Source organism: Botryllus schlosseri, chromosome 6, assembly GCF_051294905.1.
Source record: "Botryllus schlosseri isolate E-star chromosome 6, Bs_hap1, whole genome shotgun sequence".
Taxonomy (NCBI): Eukaryota; Metazoa; Chordata; class Ascidiacea; order Stolidobranchia; family Styelidae; genus Botryllus; species Botryllus schlosseri.
In genome coordinates, this window is record NC_137241.1 from 13,818,540 (window position 1) to 13,846,283 (window position 27,744).

Consider the following 27,744-nt stretch of genomic DNA (forward strand, 5'->3'; position numbering starts at 1 on the left):
AAACTGCAAAAAGTTTCAAACCCACCAAATCCTTGCAGAAGTCTCCAGCGTCCCGATAATTCATTTTTGTATTGTACACTCTATAGCAATGCCCCCGAAACGGAACCCAATCTTTGTCGCAGCCGGGGAGACAGCTGTCGGCCCCCAAATCATCGTCCTCCCATTCGCCGAGTTCGTTGCAACGGAAGCTAACTGTAGGAAGAGACGATAAAATATCATGTTCTAAGCCCAATCCTAATTAATTCTCAATCACTCGAACGTCTGCCGAATGCGTCAAATGCAATTTGTGATGAGCCAGCGCTTTCACAACAAATAACTGAACCCTTCCACTGTTGCATAACAAATGTGATGATACCACAATGCTACTTGTGTTATTGTACATGTTAAGAAGTACCTAAGAGAAGTAGTTGCTGGCTTCTTTTGAGCGGCAAATAGACTGGTCAAATGGCGACAGTATTTACAGGGACATATCCTTTCCAAGTACGAATTCTTAGTTTGAAAATCATACAAAGTACTGAAGAATAGGGAACGTTTTAATTAGAACTACTATTTTCTGGCATCCGTTTCCAACTTTGTTACCAAACACATAAAATCGTCCCGTAGTCGAAAATCCAAATACTCACAGCTTTGAATATGCATGGTAAAGACCCACCTTTAGATAGTCCCGGTCCAGCCAGCAATCCAGGATGGCATATATAATGAGCATGTTGGTCGTACAGCATTGAGGACGAGCCCGAAAAAACTGCGCCAGGCACGGTAATGGTCATTTCCGCACAAGTAACCACTGCAATGAAGACAGGTGGGCAATCAGTGCATGCTATATGGAAGTATAATGGACTTCCTGCAGAGCAGCAGAATAGATTAATGATGAACGTGTCGTAACAGAGCAAGGTACCACAGATGCTACTCACTCGTGAGGATAAGAGCTAGGGTGCCGCAAACTATTATCCTTATCATAGGGTGCCACGAGGTCAAAATGATTGAGACCAATGTGTCAAACATTCCAACTATCTTGGACGTTGCAGGATTATTTCAGAGAAGCTACAGCATCACATGGAACTTTCCAACGTACAGCATTCCAATCAATCGGCAATACCCACCTTTGCATGCGCTCAATTCCGGCTTCCAGCTGCCTAAATTGCAAACGGTCGTGGACGTGTAAACGCCTTTCTCAATCCAGAACCCTCGGTGACATCGCTTTATAGCGATAGTTTTCTCCTCAGCACCAAAAGGCGAGGCGGAGTAGCCAAATTGAACGAGATCGCCGTGATAGACATTGGTTGGCGTGTCATAACATGTTTTGTCTGTGAAAATAATTGACAATTCACATAAAGGAACGATGCATAATTGAATACATGATAGTTTCGTGACGGATTCGAAAACACTCAAAAAATATTTTCACCAAAATCACAATCTATAAATGAAATGGAAGGGGTTGTCAAAGCAATCGTCGTTGGTATTTAAGTTGAAGTAAAGTCATATTGTAAATTCCTACATAATTACAAGTAGAAGTAGTGAATTCCATGTAAAAAGGTATTATCCTAGGCCTAATTTTGCCAAAAAATAAAAACTTTGACGTAGGAGTACTAGTCTAAAACCGTAACCGGCAAAAGCTACTTGGGTACTCTGAAAATGTGGGAGTACTTTGTAACTGATCACCTATGTGAGTTTAAGGCAGTAGGACATTAGGCATCAACTTCAATGCCTGCTCTGGTTTTACTGGTGTCCAGATTTGATTGTGCCTGGGAATCAAGGAGTGTATTCGAATAACAAAGTATTGATACGTAATGAACCATTAGATTAGGCATCTGAAATAACCATCTTTATATTAGGGTGGGAAAGCGTATTGTCACGACATATCCATGTAATATACTCACGGCATTTAGGAATGGGACACGTTACTTTTGTCGTGCGCGTGACGTAAATGTAGCACCACGGACCTGTGCTTACACTGAATGAAACAGAATTATCAAAATAAATTTTGTGAATACATATCGCCAACCTACCTGTTTGGATTACGGCAATAGTTCTTTTCGAAGCCTGATTCTTTGTGATCTTTCCAAGCGGCGCAATAACCTCGCTTTGTAGAATTCCACGAGCCGATGTAATCGACACCGATCCCCCGATAGCATTCTGATTCTGTAATAAAAGCACTTTATGCACTCCCCAAATCAGATTTGAAATGCCTGCGTAAATGATTACCAGCAAAGTCTAGCAGCCCTAACGATCGATGTCATATTAATAACTGATGATGTCAATCAATTCCACGCATTTTTTAGAAAAGTGTATTTGTGGCCAATGATCAAAAGTGGCCAAGAAAATACTCTGTCCAACTACCATACCATGTTCGACGTAAACGTTATCGCTCTATCAAATATGCCGGACCTGCAGTGCGGAACAGTATCTCGTCAGCTATCCAGCAGTCGTCAACCATGTCCACATGACAATACAAGCAATTTCTACTGAATGAATACTAGTCAGCCCTCAAGTTTACCTGACCACTGTCTGACATATCGATCTCGCCTTCCGACACATGCCACCTCTTTTTGTCGTCTGTCCTTTTACATTAGCTTCTTTTACTTTTCATTCAGTGTGCATGCATCCTTTTTACACCGTCTAGACCAGGTGGGTCTCTGATTACAAAGACTACTCCAAGTCGTTTCGACACCTTCCAGTCTTTTCATTATAAAGCAGTCTTGTGGTTTATTGAGATGATAAAATTGGTAATAATAAATTGATTGATATTATCATGAAATATGTAGGCTATAATCTTAACCGCCAGTGTCCTGCCATGTTATCTCGAATGAAAATTAGATTCACTTCACGCCTGGTAAGTTTGATTAATTTAAGGAAACTATGGTCGCAAACAACAGAAAAGTCGTTATCGGAGGAAACCAGGGAAAATTTTGGCTACGAAGAGCAAATATAATTTAAAATAGCAAGGGTTCACGCGCTGAAATTATAGAAGTTCCAGCAATTATCGAGCTCACCTTCATGCCAAAACCTACTTGCTCCCGTTTATTAACAAAATCAAGTATCATCACATCATCAATACCTGCTTGACACAAGTAAGGCAGCTTCTCGTGGCCAGTAGAGGCAATCCATTTGCCATTAGTATCCATTTTCACTTTCACTGGAGCGCAAGCGGGAATGTTGCAATCCTCTTTCATGAGAATGCTTTTCTGAAGTGGTTAAACAAATTTACAGTAAAGAGAAACACTTGTAATATAAGATACTATAATCTCACGTTATTATAAACGTGACACCAGGGTCGTAAAGACTCCCTCCCCGGATTCCTACAGTAATTCGCTTCCAGGTCGGGGTAGATGCTGCCAAATCGCGTCAGTGACCATGACACACATCTGAACGCAGAAGCAACTATTAAAGAAATACCTGTAGTCTACATTGTCTCTAGTTATGAAAGCAGAGAGTAGAAGATTCATTATTATCAAATCAATATGCAATATCAATTTCATAGCATGTCCAAATGTATATCTATTAAGACTGTTTGAAAAAACTTTTCTTTTCCTAATCTTGCTTGCTAGGCGATTAAATCGTCAAGTTGCCTAAAAAACGGTGCAAACCAAATTGGAATCAATTCCAATCGGTAATCGCAAAGATGTTACAATTGAATAGTATATTCATATTGAAATGAACCCGAATATTTTCGGCTGACACTCATCAGGGGTAATCGTCAGCAACTAGTAGAGAATCGAAAAGAACAGCGTGTATCAACAATCGTAGCACAAAATATGACGTCACCAGCATGAAATGTCGAATACAAGAGCATTCAATGTACCATTTTTAGATGATACACGAACTCTTTTTGTTGACACAGCCTTGGCGGGTGTATTTTGATAAAAGTCGACTCCAAGGCACACAAATCATCCAAAAATTGTACATTGAACGTTCTCGTATTCGACATTTCATGCTGGTGACGTTATATTTTGTGCTACAATTGTTGATATACGCTGCTTCTTTTCAATTCTCTACTAGTTGCTGACGATTACCCCTGACGAGTGTCAGCCGAAAAAATTCGGGTTCATTTTAATATGAATACACTATTCAATTGTATAACAAAGTTCTGTACCTCCAAGAAGCTGTTCAAAGATGTTACAGTTTGAAAATTTTGATTTTATTAAAAAATATTTTCAAAAATTGTCAAGTTGTCTAAATAAACGATGCATAACAATTTTGGCCAAATTCCAACGCGTGGAAGCAAAGTTATTTGAGTGTTTAGTTAATAATTCTGAGATTACCCACCACTCTCAATGCTATTTTTTCATATCCACAACTTCAAACTTCCCCTCTACAGGTTGGAATTTAGTCATAATTGTTACAGTGTCTGCACAATACTTGAAGCAAATCATCTGAAAATACTTAACAACACGATGGAACTCCTCACTTTCTCCCAGTCTTGGAAACGGCCATCGTCCCCGCATAATAAATAACCCCATCCCCATAAACGGCACAATCGCTTTTCTGCGATATCGACGACGGTTTTCCATTTCTGAAAATCACAAAAAACAAGCGTCCACCATCAAATCAACGCGCTAGCAACGTAGATCACACAGGCCCACGGCTTCCCACGTAATTTCAGTGTGCTCTTGAAGCTTGAAACGATCTGTCGTTCCATCGACGGTAATAGCGAGCTCAGGGTTTGCTATGAGATGAATGCTGAAACATAAACAGAATGTAAACATATGCAAACATATACCGCCTTGTCATAAGTTAGAATCATATGAATATCATGTGAGTATAATGTTCGTTGTGGAGAGTCACCACCATGTCATACTGTAGTATGATTTGGTGTAACGATTAATATGGCTACGACGTTACTAAGAAGGTGATAAGCTGAGGCTGTCATTGACATTTTTCTGCATTTGCATGTCTGATATGCAAACTACATCAGCACAGTTACGTGAAACTTATCAGGACATCGAGTCGGTCAAGTCTGTATTTTTTATTATTATCGAACAGAGTAAAGAAAACGTAAAAAATAGGACAGATCAGCCGCTAAAGTACAGGGTTATAATGACACAACAATATTTTTAAAAAATGACACAAGTCAAGTCGAGTCACCAAAAAAATCGCGACTTGACTTGTGTCATTTTCTCAAAATATGAAAAATAACTTGACTAGACTTGAGCCAAGCTGTGTATAGACTCGACATGTACTCGAGTCACTGCGCACGACTCGGACCAAGTCATATGACTCGAGGCTGGAACGGACAAGACTGACATTTCATTGTCATTTCGAATAGTAAAGTTAACACACTATTGGTATTTCGTCTATTGGTACTGGTACTTGAAAATGTGACCAGAAGCTGTTAAAAGTGAGGAAAATTAGCATATTATAATTGCAAAGCATTTGATAACACCAAGCAGTGTCGTAAAAAATGGGTTTAACAAGACTTTAACTCAACACAATGACTTGGACTCGACCCTCTGCTCGACGAATTGGACTCGGACTTGACTCGGAGGTAAATCGAAAACGACTCGACTTGACTCGAGTCAAAACTATAAAAGTGAGATTGACTTGTGACTCAGAACCTTGTGACTTGGTTGCAACCCTGTGAAGTAGTCTGATGTTCTATTTTCAAGGATCACAAAAACCGTACTCACGCAGTAAGCAAGAAAACTGCTCAAGCAAGAAAAAAGAGATGGTGCAAGCTAGACTTTCGTTTGACATTAGCCAATAATAAATACTGCAATGATGAAATGCTTGTTTATGACTAGAAAATGACAAATGAACCATTTGACTGTAAAATTGATAAGAAAACAACATAATATGTTAACGTAAATTGACAATGTCGTATCGACTGACAGATTGACATTCTAAAGCCAACTGTAGATTCGGCTATCGTCAAGTGAAACCCACACAGACCTGTAATACACGACTTGGTCGAAATTGGTGTCCACAGTAGACAGCCGATACAAAGTCCAATGCTGCATGGCGTCTTGCGACCTGCAACTATACGTCATCACACCCGAACCGGATGAGGCTGGAAGGAAAATGAAGCTTACTTTATAAACGGCATAATTACCGGTACATGATCCCAATATTTTTCACCTAATTGTGACATTTCTGGAAGTCTTTCGTCCACACGTATTTAAATTAGACATTGCTGCATTAGTTTTCTATATTTTTGGTTAGAAGTGTCTGTACTTACGAAGTAGCTTGGCAAGAATAGAGAAAAAAAAAACGTTCAACAGCAGCAGTTGTTTGCTGGCAGCATTGAAGTTCAGTGTATACTGCTGGAGTGCCAGTGATCCACCCGTTACTTCATACCGACAATGTTGTCTTTTTAGACGGTTCAAATGTTGAGAACCCCTATGCTACAAACCAATGTCCACCACACAGCTAAGTTTGACATTCAGATTTGAGATATCGGTGTGAGCTTTGTAAAAAATTCAGACCTACTAAAAATTTCACTCGTTTATAGGTATGTTGATCATCACGCCATGTCAACTTCAATTGTTTCATTCGATGGTTTACGATTTACAATGAGTTGACAATGGGCCATCTACAACAGTAGTCCTATAAAGAACACCACAAGCTGTAAAATGTCAAAAGTAAAGTTCACCGACAGTGCAACCTCTACAACGCCGACGAAATGCAGTTTGCGAAAGTATTTTGACTCTGTAAACAAATTTGGCAATTTTTTTTGGCCTTTTTCGACATGTCAAAAAATATTCGCCTTAAACATTACCCCAAGTAGTAATCGTCTGATAAAATATTTCACCGGCTTGCGCGCGAAAGCATTTCCCTGAAACCATGTTCTTGATCATGGTGGGAGATTCCGTGAAACTCCAAACCTCATCGGATGAATCGCCCCGGCCAGCACAATCTTGGAGAAAAAAGGTGCCAAACTTGTCGTGCTGAAATGAATATCCAGGGGGAATGATAAAGACAGGCAACGGTAAAGAGATGGGGAAAACAATTTATGTTCAGTAATACATTTTATCACCATATTATTCAATTCAAGATATCACAAGCGTAACAATACTCAATCAAACACTCAAACTATCACCTAGTGATATAAATTCACGAACAAATAAGCAGCTGCGACATGGCAATAGTCAATTTTTTACAAATTGGTTCTGTGCTTGAAAATCCTATAATTGTTTACTATAACTTTTGAAATCTCAAAGAACCGAGTGCAGTACATATCAATGAGTGATTGTCGTACTATAGCACAATATTCGCACTTGTCAGCACATGATCAATTTGCTATAGTCTAATAAATACATGCCTCTAAAAATCACTATGAAAATGAAAATATCACCTTCAGACATTTTCCACTTTGATGATGTTTGATTGCAAAATCATGCCCTCGTATAGAATCACCACCGGCAACTGAAGGAATAAAAACTGAGAGACGATATCTAGAAAAAGTAACGTGCGACCATATCCACCTTGAAATTCGCATGCAGTACGGTTCCTGGATCCCCATCCAATCCAATATGCTCCATTTTTTGAAGAGGAAACTACAACCTTGGTGGAATTCTGAGAATATTCAATTAATCAGAGCACGCAGTGACACCGTACTTCCTTCGAGTGACCAATTTCATTAGAGTTTCTAATTCCAGTAATTTTAGTAAAGCCTAAAAACACACCCTAACCCCAAAGGGATTTTCACACCGAGTAGATCTGCAAAAATCATCAATCCTCATATTGTGATAAAGACAATTTCCTATCACTAGAAGTTGAAATTAAAGGGGTACCACGTTATAGATGTGATGTGGTCTCAAATGAAAGTTAAAGGCGTCAAAAACATTTTGGAAGCAGCCATTTCCCTCGCAAAGCAACCGTATTCAAACTCCAGCCAAAAGAGTAGTACCATTCCACACCATCAACCTCTATGTTACCGAAGTTAGTCAATATTATGAACAAACTTTGTCTAATGGTGAATAGGTGTATGGTACTGGCGCTCAACGGTCAACATTCAATCGGATACATTTGCGTGTGAAACTTGTTCGCAGTAGCAACCCTTTTTCAGCCGTTGTTATTACATCATCGGTTAAACCCTACCGTAACTAAAACGGTGGCAGAATCCAGTAAAAAGGGTATTAGCATTGATGATGTGGTCACTTCTAAGCGCAGTTGAGTGGCGCAGATGGCATTATGAAGTATTGACTGGTCAACTTGAAAATTGGCTCGAAAAGTGGACCAATTCATGAGCCATTTCAGATTTCAATCCAAGTTGAATCATTCAGGAAATGTGACGAGTCGTCGCAACACTGGGTCTGGGATGTACCATCACAATATTCTGATGTTATCGGGAGATGAAATTCAATGTAGTATACAATAACCATGACCCACGTCATCCTCCTCTTGATAGGAGAGCACCAAGTCTTGATTGTTCTGCAGTGCTATGTTTTGACTTCTGGTCCCACCGCAGGACCACCATTGCTTTTTATCCATCACTTCGCAAACCCTCAACGAAACCAGAGCGTCCGATTCGATGGCAGCAGTAGAAAGGCACAGGGCTGATATTTTCGCAAAAGCAATAAGCAAACACAGCAGCTATGCGACAAACGCGATCTACTCACAACTTTGAGCGTGCAGCAATAGATTCGGGGCTGTGGGATGCCTCATCCACTGAAATTGCGCCGTGCTAGCGCAAGGCAGCAAAGTAACGGTTGCAGTCACGCCGATGTGTAGTGACGCGATATTCCCGTATTTTCCGTCAATATTCGAGGCCAAGCATTTTCCGAGGGTTACGTGATAGAGTTCGAACGATTCGTCTGCACAGGTCGCAATGGTGTAATGTCACAAAACTTTGTGGAATTATACAAAAATAGCTATAGTACTGCTACACATCACAAGTGTAACGGTATAAAAATTGTGATGTCACTGATTCGCCAGTGCTAGCAGGCATAACGGCTGCAGCTGGCTGAAATCCAACAAGGCAAAAGCATTTCATTACTAATGCGATGTCATGTGACTGCACTTTGATCCAAAACTTAACGGATGGAAAGAGTACCATTTCCTATGTCCTACCAATACACTATGAAAAACTATAGCAAGGTCGCAAATACATCAATAAAATGGGTGCTCATCGTGCGCTACTGCAGTGGTCAGCAACCTGTGGCAACCGAGAAAGGTTTGTATACAACAGTGGTCGGGAACCTATGGCTCACGAGCCATATATGGCTCTTTTGGGTATAAGATTTGGCTCTTTGAGAAATTTCCAATTTTGTACATCAATATTGCAGCAACTTGTAAATTTTCATGGTGGCGAGAATAATTATTCTCGTGGCAGCACAAACATATCTTTGAGATGTCAAGACAGTGAGGTACGCAGGGTTATGGGCTCGCGCCGTCCTCTTTTCAAAATACCACAATTTAAGTTGCTGTCGCACCGGCGACTAACACCACTCGCGAATTCGATCTACCAAACATCGCGCGCCCAGCAATCTTATTGCACGATACCTTGATTGTTGAAAGAGAGTAGCAGACATGGTGACACTTGTAGGACAATGCAGTTTTCAAATACACAATGTCTTCCTGATCTACACCGTGAAATAAAATGCATTTGAAGTGACATTCACAATTACAAATTCAAATTAAAAACAACGCTACACCTATCCTTTGTCTTGACTGGTTTGTTATTAACTTTGTAACATCGCCGTAAAAATGTAAGGGTGTAACGTAACGTTACTTTACGCCGAATATTTTAGGAGTCGATAAATACTTAGATTTTGGAAATCAGCGCGACAATTACGTTGGATTAATATCAGTAATTATAAATTCTAAGGTATTCACGATGAGTTGGCCCGCCGGTGCCTCATCTGAGTCTTACCACTCCTTTCGAGCTTTATTTTCGAACAATAAATATGAAAATTCCGTGATTTTGGGAACAAAAATGTTCAGAATCTAGTCATTCATAAACATCAATAGAAGATACCATTGAATGGTTCACAATTTTCCTTCACTTATCCCTACGACATCTGAGGCACTGCCTCACTTGCCTCCCCTAACCCCACGCCCCTAACGTATCACACGGTGGGTATGTACTGCTGTAGTGACCAGACATGGGGTGATTACTTCATGAATGTAATCGATTGCGATTACGATTACTTCAGAATCACGCGATTACGATTACGATTACAGCAAAATCAGGAAGTAGTCGATTACGTTTACGATTACATTGGAAAAGTAATCACGATTACTCACGATTACATTTGTTTTGCATCTTAGGACTATAATCCTAAAGGATATATTGGAAGACAATACACAAGGATTGCGATAAAAGGCTTATGAGATATCAACTCTCTTCATACATCATGCGTCATTTGCTTATTACGTCATAATATACCGATTGCCCAACTGTATTGGGATGATTTATCGCACCCAACGATTTGCATTATTGCCAGGTTTTTACCTGCCGCATCCCAAATTCCCTAATAGGGTGGGGAGCGTGCTCGAAGGGGACTCAAAAGTATTTCGTAAATCAACATAAATTATAGAGTATTTTCTAGAATTCAATTAATTATTGAAAATATTCTTCGAGCTTCGCGATTCAAATGTCTCTAGTACAGGGGTCACCAACACGGACCAAATGAGTCGCCCGCGGTCGCTGTAGCAAATATTCAAATGAAAGATTTGAAAGTTGAAGCTGGTTCATATGAGCAGCAGTTGAACATGGGTCGGCCGACCCCAAGAGACATACGAACGCAGTCGCTCGGGGCATTGCTCGTCTTCGCCCACGCGGCGGCTCAACGGCAATCTATAGTTAATATTCCCGAGTCTCGACGCGGAGATTGGCGCTTCGGCGCGCACTGCAGCACCGCAACTGAGCCCGGAGGAGTTGGTGTGAGTCCCGGCGAGTGAGCGTTTTATGTTTTTTGTAAGCGGCGGAAACCCGGCCCTTACAAAGAACATAAAACGCTCACTCGCCGGGACTCACACAAGCTCCTCCGTGCTCAGTTGGATTTCTTCACTTAGAGTCTAAGTGAAGAAATCCAACTGAGCACGGATAAACGGCGGCAGTAAGTGGTAACCCGTCGGTGGTCGCAATAATCAGTACACACTACACAAGACGTCGCTTTTTGTTTCAAAACGGTTGGTGACCCCTGCTGCAGTAGATAGCTGGGTTTGAAATGCATACCTCTCCCCTTAAAAAAAAACATGCATAGGCTATTTTATGGGAACAGGCATTTCGGAGCCAGTCATTACCGCGCCACGATCCCACAACACACCAAAAGACATATGCAGTTTCAGCCAACACGCAACTCCGCGGGATGTGATACCAAAGAAATACCTTGGCCGAAACTTAAGGAATTCGTCCATTGTCAATAGCCGCGCTGGGTGGACGTGACTAATAATAGTCCTGTCCTTCCAATCTGAGCCCACAATACAAATGCCACCTTGTGCATCCACATAGGAATAAAGCCATGACCATTTGCGTGTGCGTCTCACGAAAGATATTCTTTTAGTCTGTTGGGGCGAGTACAATATCTGTTGATTAATCAACAGACTGGAGGTCACGAATTAACAACATACAATAGAGTAATTATAACAACATACCAGATGCTATAATTATGAATTAAGTGCCCCAGCTCTACAGGTAAATCTGACACTCGGGGCTGAGAGAGGTTAAAAATGAATAGTAATCAAATGCAATGACCAATATTATTGACGAAATTCAGTTTTGAAAATTGATCAACTGTTGGACTGGGGGACGAATTGCTGTTGGTTCTGATTCTAGCTACAACCCACGCTAACATGTCAGGCTATATAAGCAGATGGTTATGGCGGCAGGTCTAAATGCTGAGCAACGAACTGTGAAATAACGATTGGCGCCCGTTTCAAGTAGTTATATGAGAATAAGATATAGTGAACATGAAAATTCTGCCTTCAACTTAATACGGATACTGCGAGCTGTATCAATAGCAGCTGTTTATTTGTAATGCTTCGTTGTGGAAACTGCAATGTTTTATTCGACGAGTACAAAATTTCGAATTTTTGTCAGGTGTACGTGCGTACGTAGGCCTACTGCTCGCCAAGCAGCAACGTCGAAACTGCGTTTAACAGGGCACAACCAAACCTCAATACATAAACCAATGATGATGAAGTTACTATTTGAAACTATAGGCAGAGTGGTGATCAATATCCTGCTGCGAGGTAGGGGCTTCTGTAGTGTATTGATAACCTGATATACATCACGAGGGTGTTCTTACAATCACACTACAATGCCCATCGCATGTGTGTTTACTATGTGTGGATACTTACACAATGACGAGCGGGGATAATACTTCTGACGTAACAATGAGTAGTGGCGTTTGAAAATCAGACGTTTGTGCTATCGTGGTATATTATCTCATTCTTGTTCACGAATATTCAGTTTATGTCATAGTCCTTGTACAAACAAAAAGTAATCGTTCTTTCACAAAGAAATCGATTAGATATGGGAAGTAGTCGATTACGATTACGATTACTTTGGATTTTTTTCGAATGTAATCGATTGCGATTACGATTACTTCAAAATGCTGTAATCGTCGTAATCGATTACGATTACTAATCGCGATTACCCCATGTCTAGTAGTGACCATGTTTGGCTCCACCTACGCATATGGGCAGAAAAAATATAGCAAACACTACGAATCCCATATATTAGTGCTACCAATACGTTACTGATGTTTAATTTTGACGTAACAGTTGATTGACATGTATGGCTCTGTGGGAGTTACAATTGAAAATATTGGGCCAATATGGCTCTTTGGGCGAGAAAGGTTCCCAACCACTGGTATACAAGGTTCGGTGATCCGAATCACTGATAATTTTGTTTAAATGTCAAGTAAACTTCTTAAATCACAACAAGCGTGTTACTGTTTGACTGGGCACTATTTATCGACTTTAACATAGTGCATGAGATGCAATAAATTTCATTTGTGTTTTACAAACAACAAAATCATTTTAAACCCAGTGCGCAGACCAAAAAAAGTTGTCTACACCTGGATTGGTGGCACTATGCAACAGATTTGATCTAAAACAAAATCGGCACAGTGTGTTGGTGACGAAAAGAAGTGAAAAATCAGTACGTGCCTCTGTATGCTTTGCGTAGTGCCAGCCAGTCTGTGTGATATCCCGACGAAATCATAGCCGTCCATCCTCTAAGGTCGAGGTTTGCAGTGACAAGGTCTACGCCATTGCTACCGACGTCGAGATGAAGAATCTACCGCGAAACAGAGTTGGTACTTTCGGTTCATTGCTGACGTACATTATCACGTCACCTCATCCGCGTGGAGTAAATCCAGTATGATGAATTTGTCTTCTCCGCGCCAACGTTGTGTCGCTTTCTCTGCCGAACACTCCTGCAATATTACTCCGGAATCGGCTTTTTCGGATGTCGGCGCCATGCACAGCTGAAATGGATGAGATTTGAGAACTGAATTGTGGCTTGGAAGACAGACATAATCGACGGAATAGAGAGCTTTCTATAACGCAAACAAAACACAGTTATGGCATGCTGACGCAGAACATTTCTAATGCAAAATAATACCAGTGCTACTAATCCATTGACTGAGAACACTGTAAGTTGTACTTCCCGCTAGATAACCGCAGACAATACTTGGCACTGGAGTATAGCTATAATATCAAATAGGTTACCTTTGAGATTACTGAGTGCGGTGTCCTCAACACACATACAGACAACATTGACTAAAATCAATCAAAGTCATCACCGTATGGCCATGGCTCAGAAACTTACTTTGTCAATGTGACCGTAATAAAAAAAACTATAAATGGAAAATAAGACATGCACTGTTGATGTAAGATTTCCAAGTAGGTAAATAGATATACATCAAACTTATTCTTAATATATTTCATCTTGATAATGAGTTACCGTATATTCTTATTGTAATAATTATTTATTTTATTACTGAACAATAGCCAGGCACCGAGGTCCACGTATTTTGGAAGGTTTCGGTTCCTTAATCATCCCAGAAAGTTAAAAAGTAATTGACTCAATTTGGATCTCGACTGTGATGTTAGATTGGCAACACCAGCAAATTTATTACTTTTAGTGCTGTACTTGTAAAAAACATCTCGATAACGTTTTTGACGTATGTACATTATCACAAATTTGATTTGTTATGAATATACAATAATACATATGATCCCCATGTCCCTGACCAATATATAATTAAATATAAGATACGGTAGTGTTGTGCTTGTGATCCTAATTTCACGATAATGCGGCCCGCAAATGGATTCAGGTGTTGAATGCGGACATTTAGCTAAAAAGTTTGCCTATCCCCGGGTTATGACCACATTGGTTGAAAACTAACAATACACTTAACGTCTTATCGGCTCGTTGTGACAATAATAATAGACGTAATCACCATCGTCTTTTCATGTAATATTCTCCGCCTGCTGATATCCCAGACGAATCTTTGACTTTCGTCTATTTTGGAATCTACAACTTTTTTGCATGGTTTCAACTTCAACCAAACCTCCACCGGATCACCTAAAAACACACAATGTTCATTGTTCATGTGCCACACTGTGTTCAGTTACTGGAATCAAGTTGTAAAACCGAATACAATTCACATTGGATGGGTTATATCTCATTGCCAGTAACTCATCCAATTAGCAGGGACATGTAGCTTTGCGGGCTTGATATTTGCCAGGCATTATGGTAGTAATAAATCATGCATGCCACTGCCTGAAACCACAATAGTACCTTGACTTCAAAATCTTTGGTGCGACTAACTAATTAGCTTACGAGACAGCAGAAAATGCGATATATTGAAATAAACTATACCTAATCGATCGAATCTTCTTACTCCTTCGGTTGTTACACACAATGCATCGCCACTGTCAACAACCGTTTCATTTGTAAAATAGAGGTGCCTTCTCTTGATACGCCGCATTTGAAAATATTCCTCATTCAGCTGGAAAATTGATTGGCCGTTATACAGCACAGCAAAGCGATGAAACAAGAGTCCATTCACCTTAAACGGAGAAAGATGTTCCGCACAGTGTGGGATGTTGCAGTAGGCTATCTTTACCTCCTTATCGAGACTGTAGCACCATGGCCCCAGCGGATCCAAATTGGGATTTCTATGCGCGAATCCGTGAATCAGTGTATGGGTATCGAGCATGAATCAGTGGAGATTGCCTAATCAACTTGTTTTACTGGACAGTGTCTCAAGTCTGACAGAGTACATTTTTTGCCAATTTAGCATCAGGAAACCATTCTTCCTTTACAATAGATTCTAGGTATACTTGCAAAATCTTGTAGTTTGGACATGGTGTTAGTTTTATCCTTTAGCTTAAGTGTGTAGCTTGGCTTCATCTCCAGAGGTAGTCATTTCGTCCTTCTACCCTACTGTTAGTCGATCTCTGTGGTGTTGGGCTAGTCAATTGTGGCATGTGTTTGCCAAATTTACCTTGTGTCTTGTATTCTGAGTAAGGCACTCTTTACTTTTAGTGAATATAAGCCTACAAAACCTCGTGTCTGTAACCAGGTTTTCGTCAAAAGGTCATGACATATATCTAACACTAATCAAGTCCTTTCTATAAGAGCTATCAAGCATCGAATAAACATGTCAACGAATTCTTAAGAGATTGTGATTCTGAAAAAAGAATGACATAAAATATTTACTCCAGACCTGCAAAAATCTCTCGCATTGTCCCCGGGAAGTGGTCGGTACACGACTTTATGCGGAGTATTTGTGTTCCATGCCTGACATTTCACTGACTTCCCAGTTTTCAGATCGTATGCAACTGATCGCTGAAATATATCATAGTCAGTTTGTCATTGAATAGATGTATACACTATCCAATCTCATAACGGGAGATTTTAGTGCTATAGAAACATTACTGCTAAGGATAATCTGAGATTGTGAGCTGTTACACACAGCAGCATTAAAATATGAAGCCGAAAGTGATATGAAAAACGCACAATAAATAAAATGCAAAAATATGCAACAGTTGAACATGTTGTAATACTGTGTAATATCAGAGATTATTTTATGAAATTACAAAATTAGTCTTTTGCCTAATAAAAGAAGATAGAGGCAATTTTCCAGGGTCATAAAATATACAGGTCAGTCACGTGAAGAAATGTTAGTTTTCTGTATCTTTCAGAGACTTAAATTGCAAAAAAGCAATAGCTATTGACTAAGCGGGAGCCTGGAAGAATATCAGATCCCGCACCCAGAGTTTCTACCACTACTCCGTTCTTTGGTCAAGATGATACTTATAAATCTAGAATGAAGATGGTGAATAATTTCAGCAAATTCACATGCAAGGCAACCTACTTCACCCCTGTAGTCTGAACCAACACCGGTGATGCAATCTTCCTTCCAAGGAGCAAACGAACCGATGGTGAGGTTGTCGAAAAGAAATCGGAATCTGTGATTCAGCACAGGCGTCGACGTAAATGATTCTTCTACTCCTAAAATCAAATATAGCCAAATTAATATAACCATTACTGTATTGAGAAAATGTAACATAAAAAAAGTGAACAGAAATCCATGCTATCCCTTCAACACCATACGAACATCATAAAGCGGTAATCAATGACTTGTGATGCCTTTCCAGCACCATACCAGGAAATCCCGATTTAACATCCACGACACACTAATTTTCATAGGTACTGCTTGTAATTCTAGAAACTAGAAAAGACACTTTCCATCAAATCACAAGTCAACTTTCTACCAGACACCAAACTTGCTACATAACCTGTGCGATTGTATTGCCCTTATCTCGTATCAGACCATATTTGATGCGATAATCTAATAATAATAAAACTTCTCAAAATCTTGGCAGTTCTTTGATACATACACCACATCGAGAAGTAGTTCATATGAATGCCACTATGTACAAGTGCTTCCCATGACAGTTAATCGATGCGCATCACTGATTCTGGTTTGCATTGGGGCCACCAAGTATAACATGCCATTCCAGAATGACAAGATGTGAGGGCCTGATTTCTGATGCACTAGGGCAAAGGAGGTGTGTCTAAGGGACATAGGAGTGCAGCATAGCAGACATACCCTGACAGACCCTTCACCTCACAGCAAAAATCATGCATATTTAAACGGTGCTCATACACTTATACATGACAGACGGACACATCATCCTGTATCAGTATCAGTTTATTAGTATTTTCATCATTTCAAAACACCACAAAACTGAGATACAATGAAAAGATAGGAAGGTGTTGAAACGACTTGGAGTAGTCTTTGAAATCAGACACCCATCTTGGCCTAGGCGAAGTAGAGAAGAGGCATGTACACTGAATGAACAGTAAAGCAGAGGATATAAAAGGCAAGTGACAAAACGAGGTGGCATGTGGCGGAAGGCGATATCGATATGTTAGGCCGTGGCCCGGTAATCTTGTAGGCTGTAGGGTGAACCTTGACCCCAACGACGAGTATCCACCAAGTTACTGACGATGTGGCATATTACGTCAAACCGAAAACTTACCAATATACATATCGGATGTAACAGTCATAGTTCTCATCAAGTCTTTGACAAATTCCTGGGACGTTGATGTCTTGATAGCGCCTAATCGTGATCTGTGATCTTGGCATGACTTTTGCGCATCCTAAATAAAACAGCAGTGAACATGCGTGCTGCAATCTGTATAGCAATCTGTCACACTGGCATACTCAACTTCAAGAATTAGCAATTTTATAGAACTTTTCATTCACATTCCAATCTAATTCACTTGTAATGTCTTAACATCAAAACTAGCTTATCTTTGTAAAGTCAGAAAAGGGCCAATATATTTATAACAATGTTGTTGTATGATTTGAAGCAGAGTTGTGAAATAGTTTGTGTGCGAGATAGTGTAATGGTGATGCGCCCGGCTACTTGATCTGTAGGTCATGGGCTCAATCCTTGGCCAGGTGAGACCAAAGACTCGAAAACTGGTATCCGCTACTATTCTGGTAGGCGCTCTGCATCCACGGGTAGCATGGAGGAGAACAAAAACGGGGGTGCAAGCTAGATGACCTTACGGTCATATCGCATCTCCGTCGTCAAAAGCATCTCGATGATGCAGGCGAAAGCGAATACCCCCCGTCAATGACATGAGTTACACTGTCAGTATCAGATTCAACATTTTTTGGATAAAACCGCAGACTGGTAGAAATCTGCACATTGTGTACGGCTCGTGTTCAAAATAGCAAGTGTCAATTCATTCAGAAGGGTCATTGTTGCAATAGCGAGGCATTCGCTATTTTGAATGCCTTCCTATTATAATGCTCACTTTTGACACTAGCTATCTTGAATGCCTTGCTCTTATGACACTCACTATTTCGAATGCTTTGCTACATTGTCACTCTGTATTTTCGACACCTTCCTATCTTTTTATTGTATCGCAATTGTTGCGGTGTATCGAACTGATCAAAAATTGCTAATAAACAGAACCGAACTGTCTTGCTATTATCGTACTGGCAATTTTGATACTCGCTATTTAGCCAGCACATCATTCTATCCAAATTTAGCATAGTGAACTGATGACGTCTGGCTCTGTTATTGCCATTGTAAACTATATTGCGATAGATAGATTATCACGATACTCAGCAAGGCAAAATTAGAGCATACCACAGATCACACCCACAACAAGAATGCACCTTACTTCAAATGTAGCTGGAGAGTCAACGCCCATGACTCTATAACAAGCAGGATCGAGCACATGTCTGGATGTCGGCTTCTGTTCATTATCTAGCACCGAGAATTCGTGACGGCATTCACTGTTGCGGTGCAGCCCGGGAGATTCTAAATCAGTGGTTGTTAAAGTAGCCAATTTCATGAGACAACAGGGATTTTAGGATGCAAAAAATGGATTGGAGCGATACGTTGGGTAAAAATACCAAGTCCTCAGGTATGCATTTTCTGTTACTTGAAAAGATTTATCTTTAATTCATGCATAAGCCATAGACTCATTTCACCTCACAAAATTTGGTCATCATTATGACAGATTTCAACTATATAGCCAAACTGGGTCTAGGGACGTATGCTTATTCATACTATCATAAAGTGGATGAAGTGCTATAAAAAATACACTTAATTTGACAAAAACAAGTGAGCAAAAATTACCATTTCCGCATCAAAACTGTCACAAGTCAATCTCACTTTTACAGTATTGACTTGAGTCACGTCGAGTCATTTTCAATTCACCACCGAGTCAAGCCAAGTCAAGCAAGCAGAGGGTCGATTCCGAGTCATGGTATTATGACTCGAGCCCGAGTCCAAGTCGTTGTGTTGACTGCTCAGTTTCCAGTTACAGTCTTGTTAAACCTATTTTTATAACTCAGTTTGGTGACATCGCATTTATAATATACTAATTTTTCTCACTTTTAGCAGTTTCTGGTCACATTTTCAAGTACCAGTACCAATAGACGAAATCTCAATAGTGTGGTTAACTTACTATTCTTCGAAATTACAATGAAATCTCGGTCTTAGCCGTCCGAGTCTTGAGTCATATGACTTGGTTTGAGTCATGCGCAATGACTCCAGTCCAAGTCGAGGTAATACACAGATTGACTCGAGTCGAGTCATTTCCATATTTTGAGAGATTGACTCGAGTTAAGTCAAGTCATTAAAAAATCGTGACTCGAGTCGAGTCATTACAGCCCTGTGACTAAGGCATGCTGAGCTCAATAAGGGGGCAATGAGTCAAAATCGTAGGAGAATCACAGTTCTAAAACGATCCTGAGACGGCTACTGATCACTTGATCTCACTTCTGCAGGTGACTGCTGTGTTACACGGGACGGTTTCTTTTGGTGATCCAACGCACGGTGCTATACCGGCGACTCCGTTTACACAGACTTTGTTTCGGGATCGTCTTCCGTTGCCGCATGTCTGAGAGCAGTCAGTCCACGAGCTCCAATATGACCAATGAACTAAAAATAATGAAAAACATACTTCTAAAATGCTATTTCACAAATCGAATGAAAGAGGTAAGTACCGCAGAAGTGAGTCATTGTAGGTATTACTTAACATAACAAAACATAACATTGTTAGGTTATATTTTTCATCTGAACAGTCACACACAATGTACAACGCGATAAGACACAATGCGAGGTCATGAACAGATATGAGGATGTCGAACGACACGCATCAGTAGCGATCCTTTACTCTAACATCCACCTCGGCCTAGAGTGCCCGATGTCACAGTTCTTTTTGATGTTGATCTTCTTTGAAGGCGGGACCCTTTCTACTAGTTCTTTCCATTCCTTGTGAGTGCTTTCTTTCGTCGGGCCTTTTACTGGGCTTTTTTGTCGCCGTAAGAACGGCAACGGCGGGGGAAGAGGAGCCCAGATTAACCTTCGACGGGAATCCGGTTCGTCAGATTGGTGGGCATTTATCGTAACCACTACACTATCTCCCCTAATTATGAATATACCTACCGATGTATCTGATGTTGGCAGGAAATTTCAAATACATTTGGTTGCATTTGTACATTGATACAAGAAATTTGCACATTTAGTTTAAATTGTAATGATCAACACATTCTGGATGGGATTAGAGATGCTGTCCAATAGTCAAATTTGCAGCAAACAATATGTTCATGTTGCCAAATTTATTCCACTCGAAGCTTTTCGACTGGCTCTCTTCAGGAGAGAACGCCAGTAAATGATGTTAACCAAGTTCGAAATATTGAAAGAATTTTGTCGTTGTGAGGTAATAATGATAAGTACACAGAGTCGCAAACAGCAGTAAACAAAGCACGGTTACAGTACAACACACACAAAATCAGACGAATGACAAAACAACACTAATCGAAGATTTCCAGCGTGTAGAGATGTTCCTTCTGACGACAGAGGATCAGAAAGAATTCGCAAAGCAAAGAATTCGCCAGCATGTCCCACGGAAAATTAGAATAATTAATGTTTCTCCAACTTCATCATCGCAGTCTGTTGACACACTGCATGATTATGATCCAGTTACTGCTTGTAATTCGGCTATTGGATAGCATCGCTTATCACATTCAGTTTACTGGACAGATAATTAAAGCACAGTTGTAAAATATCCTACTTTATACCCCGAATCATTTGTCTTCTGCGCTGACTACAGTTGATTTGCTGGGTGGTCATGACATCAATTTTTAGCTTAAGTTGATTCACATGCAAGAGAGAGATTTATTGATTTGTCAACAATGAAATTACTATTGATAGCAACTTGCAACATTCGATTTTATGAAGACAAAATCACTGGTACGAAAACCATCCCATAAGCCAGGAGTGTGCAACCTGCGACACGCAGAGAAAAATTGAGCGGTCTGTGGAGCAGTGCCAATTTTGAATGGTACGCACGGTTTCATCTAAAGCGGACTAACAGAAGAGTCAAATACAGTAAGATAGCAAGCTGAATTTGCACATGAATCCTTTTTTATATGTTGAGTAATCTGATAAAGCTTTTGTACTTTTTTCCGCAAGACGGCGGGCCTTTCAAATTAGTTCTACTAGAAAGCCTATGTGTGACCCGCAGTTCCACATCGTGTTACAGATATATCTGTCCTTCTTCCCAAAATGGTTGCACACCCCTGTTATACGTAACACCGTTCAGCGTGAAATCACCTTGCAAATCTTTACATATACTTTCGGGCGGTTCCTTAGGTCCCTTCTGCCACATCGAGTCCATAGTTGTCTCATTCTTTGAAAATACCAATGGCCAACCCAGGCTGTCTTCTCCAAGGTTAATGAAGCGAACCACATCATCCTGCAAAAATAAACATGACAGCAGTCTTAAGGCTAAGCAGGAGTTTATTTTTAAACAGACAGTACCACTAGGACTTCTCTCAATCTGACCAGTAAAGTACTGTCATTGGCACCGTGACACATCCAGTGCTGAGAGGGCATGGCGTCGTTGCACGTTTCAACACGCAGCTGAAAAAATTAATTTTCATACGCAACAAATCAGTAATGAATAGATAGACATTTACCACATAACTATAGGCAGTTTACTACTATACCATTGTATTCAAACATTTTTCAACTAGAAGTTCAGAGATGTAGATTTACATTCATAATTTGCTGTCACTATGGACATAGGTAGCCAATTGAATTCATCTGTGATCAATCTGTGACCAACACAGGATAGTGGTTGAAGTGGTAGCAAGACCTAATTGTAAAAGTAAAAAGATAACAAAATTATGCTTTAGCTTGAAGAAGACATAAGTAGTAGTTCAAAACCAAAATCCAGCAAGCATTCTAGTAGAAAAGAGTCACTTGACCACTATATCGACAGGGAGTGCAGCTTTATTCTAGTGCCAATATAACTTCGCTATATAATACATTGCTATATTAAAACAAATAATTTGAACATCGAAGCTCGTACCGATGCAGATGAAGACCTTCGCGGATCATCACCAGTAAGACATTTGCCAGTGTGCAAGTTCAATAAACTGTATCCTTTCCACCATCGCCACTGAAATTTATTCCTAAAATGAGAGAGACGTTTGAGCTAGTGAAGAACAACACTACCATGCAGACTAATGCCGCATGACAAACCTGTGAGGACTGAAAATAGACGGGCACCTCCGGTATGCCCGAACACCGTCGATTGGTCCTAACGGATCGTCTGTGACCACCTCAAAGCAGGTTTGCATTCGTTCGTTTTTTATCTGAAATGCTACACCGGAAATGAATGCTTGCCAAATTCGGAAACGATGGCATTCTAACAGCAAAGAAAAGGTCTGAGCATTTATCAATCGGGGTTTCGCCTATTCATGAAATAGGCCTCTTTTCGTTATATCGCAATCTCGTAGTATATTGATTTGATGTAGTTATTCACGAACTTAATCTGCGAGAGATTAGGTATACTTTCCTTTACCACCATGGTTTTATTATGCGTATGGTGTATGCATGGATGAAGGGCGAAGGCTCCTCAGTTCAAATCACGCACATGAACATCTTTTTTCGTCAGCTTTTTCAGGGTTGCACAAAAATAATTTCTGACAACGCTATGAGTCAAATTTGTGAGGCACATGAATTTCAATTCAATCAATTAATCAGGTTTATTGATATTTTCATCGTTTCAATTCAAAACATCACAAGAGTGGGATACAATGAAAAGATAGGAAGGTGTCCAAACAACTTGGAGTAGCTTTTAAGATCAGACACCCACCTTCGCCTCGGCCCTAGGCGAAGTAAATAAGAGGCATACACACTGAATGAAAAGTAATGCATCGAATATAAGACGCAAGCGACAAAATGAGGTGGCATCAATTGACATCATCTAGTCAGTAACTGCATGAATAGAGTTGGTTAGTAACAAGGTGCATTTTCAAAGTACCAAAGTTGGTTTTGTCCGTGAAATGACCATGACTATTGTGCGATGCAGACCACGTATGATGGTATCAGATAATAATTTTTAAAATGGTACGTATTTTCATTGTCATTAGTCATGACAGTGATTCTACATTTGCTGTTTAGATGCATATTATAATTTTAAAAACTGCCAGCGCTGACACCTAGTCCCAATCTCCTGCTTTAAACTTCTTGCTTGAGTGGCCTATTATTCAGACATTTTGTTTTCTGCTTCTACTTGCAGTAATTGCAGTAAAATTACAACTTCTACTTGAGTAGGAATCCACGACATTGCTTTTACTTGAGTAGCAACAATGAAAACCTTGATCACCTTTGACAGTGATATCAGAACTGTTACTCCGATAATTGGTATTTCATATTGTGGTCCTTGGGGACAATTAATAATGCATATTATGTGATTTCAAGAGAAACATTAACAGAAATTGATCCAAACTTACTCGAATTGCTACTTGCCGCCAACGCGCAACTGCTGAAGAATTCATCAAATGCGTTAGGACAATCAGCATGCCCGTCGCATATAAAATCATTGGCAAGGCATATACTGGAAGTCTCAGTACAGCGAAACGAATACTTGGTGCAGATATCTGAAACCACATGTCAATATATACGCGGCGTTGCAAAAAGGTAAACACCATGTTCTTACATTTGCGGAGATCATCAGGGACAAACTCTGCCGGAGGTGCTGCAACATAACAGATAAAAATGTAATTGAAAGTAAGATTTTTACTTCTTGCAATGGTGTTGTTCTAGTATGCTGGGAGACTGAAGATGCGGACATTGGCAGGTGATAATGCTGTGAAAGGGTCAGTGACAATGACAACATGTGAACAAGACAAAGCATTGTCAGTCGGATAGGGATGTATGACCTCACAATCTGTATCGTGAATCGTAATCCAACAGAGATCTATGACACTTGCTAACATTAGATACAGACTCACGCTAATTCTGAATCACTAGGTCCATATCAGGAGAGGATAAAATATATTATATATTTACAATTTACTAAATTGACAATTGTTCTTTTTACTAAGGGAGTGAACTCTGATAGATTATGCAGGCGTAACTCACACATCCATCCTGTTTCAGGGAGGCAACTATTTACAAATTACTGAATTACAATACATTGGCATTGGCAAGGTATAATCGAAAAATTTCAATTGTAAATTCATTCAAAGTGGAATCTGAAATATTTTGGAATAGGTTGGGATGACATGATCTGAAAATTGTTCCATAATTACAAAAGGGCAATACTAATCTCAGACCTGTTGTTCCAGTACCAGGACTGCTAGGTCCTCCACAACTGGCCCCGTCCCGGTCGCAAGCTTGAGACTCAAGATTTTCACCCGGACAATGAGAAGGATCGGAAAGGCATCGGCGAGTACGAGTCTGCAGACCACCACACAAAGATGAGCACAAGCTCCATGCTGACCATGTTGACCAACCATCGCCTGAACAAGCAAGGGTGATTCATATCACATTTCTTATTCTTGAAAAACATTTTTTATAATGACACATATTTGTAGGGTCATTAGTAGGGCGATTTTTTTTGACACGTCAAAATTTTGTTAAAATCGTACCGTTAGGTCAAAAGATTGTCAAAATTGTTTACAAAGTCAAAATTTGTTGACAACCTACATTTGTTTGTATCGTAGATGTTTGCACTGTCGCTGAACTTATTATTTGGCATTTTACAGCTTGTAGCCTTATTTTATCGGCCTACTGTTGTAGAGGGCCCATTGTCTGCTCAATGCTCATTGTGAATCATATGAAACAAATAGGTTGACACGGTGTTATGCTCAGCGTACGACAATATCCTAACTGAAGCAAGACTGTTTGAGCATCGGTTCTTATGTCAGAAAGCGCATGATGTAAAATTGTGATGTAGAGAACATTGTCAGAATGAAGCAACACGGTGTGTCGCCAGCAGTGTACGCACTGATTCAGTGTTGCCAACCAACAACATCACCTGCTGAACTCTATTTCTCCCTTCTTGGCAAGCTACTTAGTAAGGACAGACCCTTTCTACCCGAGAATGTAGGAAAGAATCTTTCGTTTTACTACAACTAATTTTAATTATTTGTACCATAATGCAAGATGTAACTACTAGAATTTTTCACAGTTCCAAATTTTGTTAAAATAAAGTTTTGTCATGTAAAAATTTGTCAGCCTTCAGGATTACTGGACCCAAACCTAACATCAATCTCGCCTTCCGCCACATGCCACCTTATTTTGTCGCTTGTCTTTTATATTCTCTGCTTTACTTTTCATTCAGTGTGCATGACTCTTCTTTACTTCTCCTAAGTCGTCTCGGCACCTTCCTATCTTCACATTGTATCGCAGTTTTGTGGTGTTTTAAAATGATGAAAATATTATTTAAACTGATTGATTGACTGAGTTTATAATTCAAAAAAGTATTTTCAGGCCGAATTACTTCGTAAGGACAGACAGTGCCAACCAGAAATAAAGATAAGCACGTAATACAATCATAACATTACATGCGAAAACACCTAATTTTCATACATGAGGTAAAAATTTGGTCTAAATTAAGTGCTTCAAGGTCAAGAAATGTCCAAATTTTGATTTTTTAGATCAAAATTTTTCGCTATTTGGTAAAAAAAATAGCCCTAGTCATTTGTCATTCTGCGTTAGTCGCGAAGATGCATCTTGGATTGATTAGTAAGAGTTTGTGACACGGTGACAAAAACTACTTCCCAAAACTACTTTTATTTCTACTTTCATTTGTGGCTTGAACTAGATTTTTCATGGCTTGGGAATCGCAATCATAACATCTATTTGTAATTGAGTGAAAATTACGACATCACTTCTACTCTACGTGTGTAGCAATGCTGAGTAGCTTGACCACCTGTACGGGCGAGCAAAACCAGTGCCGGTCTCAAGGTCACGTAAATGGAAGGTCATCCAGTGTAAAACTTTAACCAAATCGCGATACAGATAACTGAACTATGACCTGCTGTAGCAAGTCAGCAAATACAAAAATAAAAGGAATCTTTCTCAGACTGTTACATGGTCGTCAACCAGGGATGAATGGATTAACATTTTGTTGTAATGAAAAGTCAATCATAACAAACTCACCACAAACTTTACAGGTTTTTCTGCAGTTAACTCTCGCTTGATAAAGGTAACACTGCCCGAAATCGTAATATGCTTTGCACACGTCCTTCATCAGAAAATCCGTACAGGCTGGATCTTTACAACGAAATCCACAAGTTAGGCTAGTTCCGTATCAGCTTTCGTTCTTCTACTTACTTGCATTACATTCTGATGTCCATATTGATCCATGAATTAATAAAATTGCGACGAACTTTATCATCTGGATTTACAAGATTATAGCCTATCGCTGCATAAAACACAGGCAAGTAGGCACGCTACCCGAACAGACCTGTAGAAACTAGTGGATTTTCAAAATGCGCAGCTGAGCTGGAGCTAGAACTACTGACATTTAAAAATGCACTACTAGAATTAGAAGTAAAACTACTCACTTTTGGAAATCCGAAACTAGAACTAGAACTAGAACTACTAAAAAACTAGTAGTTATAGTGGACCCCTTGACCGCCAAGTAGCTAGATTACCCGAGTAGACGCAGATCAAAGAATTCTTTGGCGTAATATCAATGCAGTCATGCGAACACGTGTATTGTGTGCGACTCTACGTCATAATACATATCATTGAGCTAAATGTTGCCTACGTAAACATTCGATACCTACGCCCTTGCAAGAAATGCACACGATGTGCGGTCTGGTGCAACGATTTTGAAGATATTTCTATCCTTGCTCTGATTGATATAGAATTAGATCAAATTATTCTATACTTTAAATGATGAAATAATTACATCGGCTTAGAAATTCGATGAAACAAAATCCATCCATCTAATTCCTGTTAATAATCCGTTATTGTGGTGATAGAGATCGTCTCAGTTCAGTTTACAAATTATTTCATCATTTCAAAACACCACAAGATTGCAGTAAAGGATAGGAAGGAGTGCAAACGGCTTGTTATTCTTTCAATCAAGCTACTCGATTAGTCTTTCAATCAAGCTACTCGATTTTATGGCAAACCTACCCACACTTTTAATCAGTGTTGCAACTCCAGGCTCCAGGCTCGTGAAAAAACACTAGATTTGCCGACTAAAAACAACACTAGATCGACAAAAATACACTAGTTTTGAAATATACGGCAAATCTATTGGAAAATTCATAAAATATGAGATTACATACGAGAAGGCTTAACAAATGATAAATTTATCCCGTTTTCTGCAATATTTTTCACCGCAGACAATATTGATAATTATTTATTTCCCCATAGCAAATTCAAATTTATTTCGGCTCTAAACCTCAAAGGATTTTCTCGATTATAAATAATATTCATTAATTTCGATTCAATCCGATGGAGAGATATGAAAATTGGTGGAGCGTCATACACTCA

General features: G+C 39.7%; 1 protein-coding gene across 3 annotated transcripts in view; it reads right to left on the reverse strand.

The window, feature by feature from the left end:
• Positions 1-26,837, reverse strand: part of LOC145440281 (uncharacterized) — a 105,980-nt gene extending 79,143 nt beyond the window's left edge. Inside the window, exons 1-34 of one of the 3 annotated variants that reach the window (XM_080317842.1) lie at positions 26,569-26,823; positions 26,395-26,508; positions 24,564-24,749; positions 23,945-23,983; positions 23,739-23,885; positions 22,483-22,603; positions 22,310-22,412; positions 21,757-21,858; positions 21,550-21,691; positions 19,711-19,872; positions 18,605-18,744; positions 17,446-17,566; positions 16,275-16,411; positions 15,624-15,745; positions 14,964-15,072; positions 14,774-14,903; positions 14,352-14,476; positions 13,242-13,373; positions 13,054-13,183; positions 8,556-8,750; positions 8,326-8,492; positions 7,419-7,509; positions 7,289-7,359; positions 6,746-6,881; positions 5,887-6,004; positions 4,573-4,677; positions 4,406-4,510; positions 3,248-3,362; positions 3,056-3,182; positions 2,007-2,139; positions 1,878-1,951; positions 1,101-1,304; positions 653-784; positions 26-192 (exon numbers count right to left, since the gene is read on the reverse strand). In XM_080317842.1, coding sequence (XP_080173968.1) covers positions 26-192; positions 653-784; positions 1,101-1,304; positions 1,878-1,951; positions 2,007-2,139; positions 3,056-3,182; positions 3,248-3,362; positions 4,406-4,510; positions 4,573-4,677; positions 5,887-6,004; positions 6,746-6,881; positions 7,289-7,359; positions 7,419-7,509; positions 8,326-8,492; positions 8,556-8,750; positions 13,054-13,183; positions 13,242-13,373; positions 14,352-14,476; positions 14,774-14,903; positions 14,964-15,072; positions 15,624-15,745; positions 16,275-16,411; positions 17,446-17,566; positions 18,605-18,744; positions 19,711-19,872; positions 21,550-21,691; positions 21,757-21,858; positions 22,310-22,412; positions 22,483-22,603; positions 23,739-23,885; positions 23,945-23,983; positions 24,564-24,749; positions 26,395-26,508; positions 26,569-26,632 — 4,266 coding nt within the window. In that variant the 5' untranslated portion in view covers positions 26,633-26,823. Of the gene's footprint in view, positions 1-25; positions 193-652; positions 785-1,100; positions 1,305-1,877; positions 1,952-2,006; positions 2,140-3,055; positions 3,183-3,247; positions 3,363-4,405; positions 4,511-4,572; positions 4,678-5,886; positions 6,005-6,745; positions 6,882-7,288; positions 7,360-7,418; positions 7,510-8,325; positions 8,493-8,555; positions 8,751-13,053; positions 13,184-13,241; positions 13,374-14,351; positions 14,477-14,773; positions 14,904-14,963; positions 15,073-15,623; positions 15,746-16,274; positions 16,412-17,445; positions 17,567-18,604; positions 18,745-19,710; positions 19,873-21,549; positions 21,692-21,756; positions 21,859-22,309; positions 22,413-22,482; positions 22,604-23,738; positions 23,886-23,944; positions 23,984-24,563; positions 24,750-26,394; positions 26,509-26,568 lie in introns of all 3 variants that reach the window. The other 2 variants (XM_080317843.1, XM_080317844.1) reach the window with 2 other exon arrangements.
• Positions 26,838-27,744: the final 907 nt, after the last annotated feature.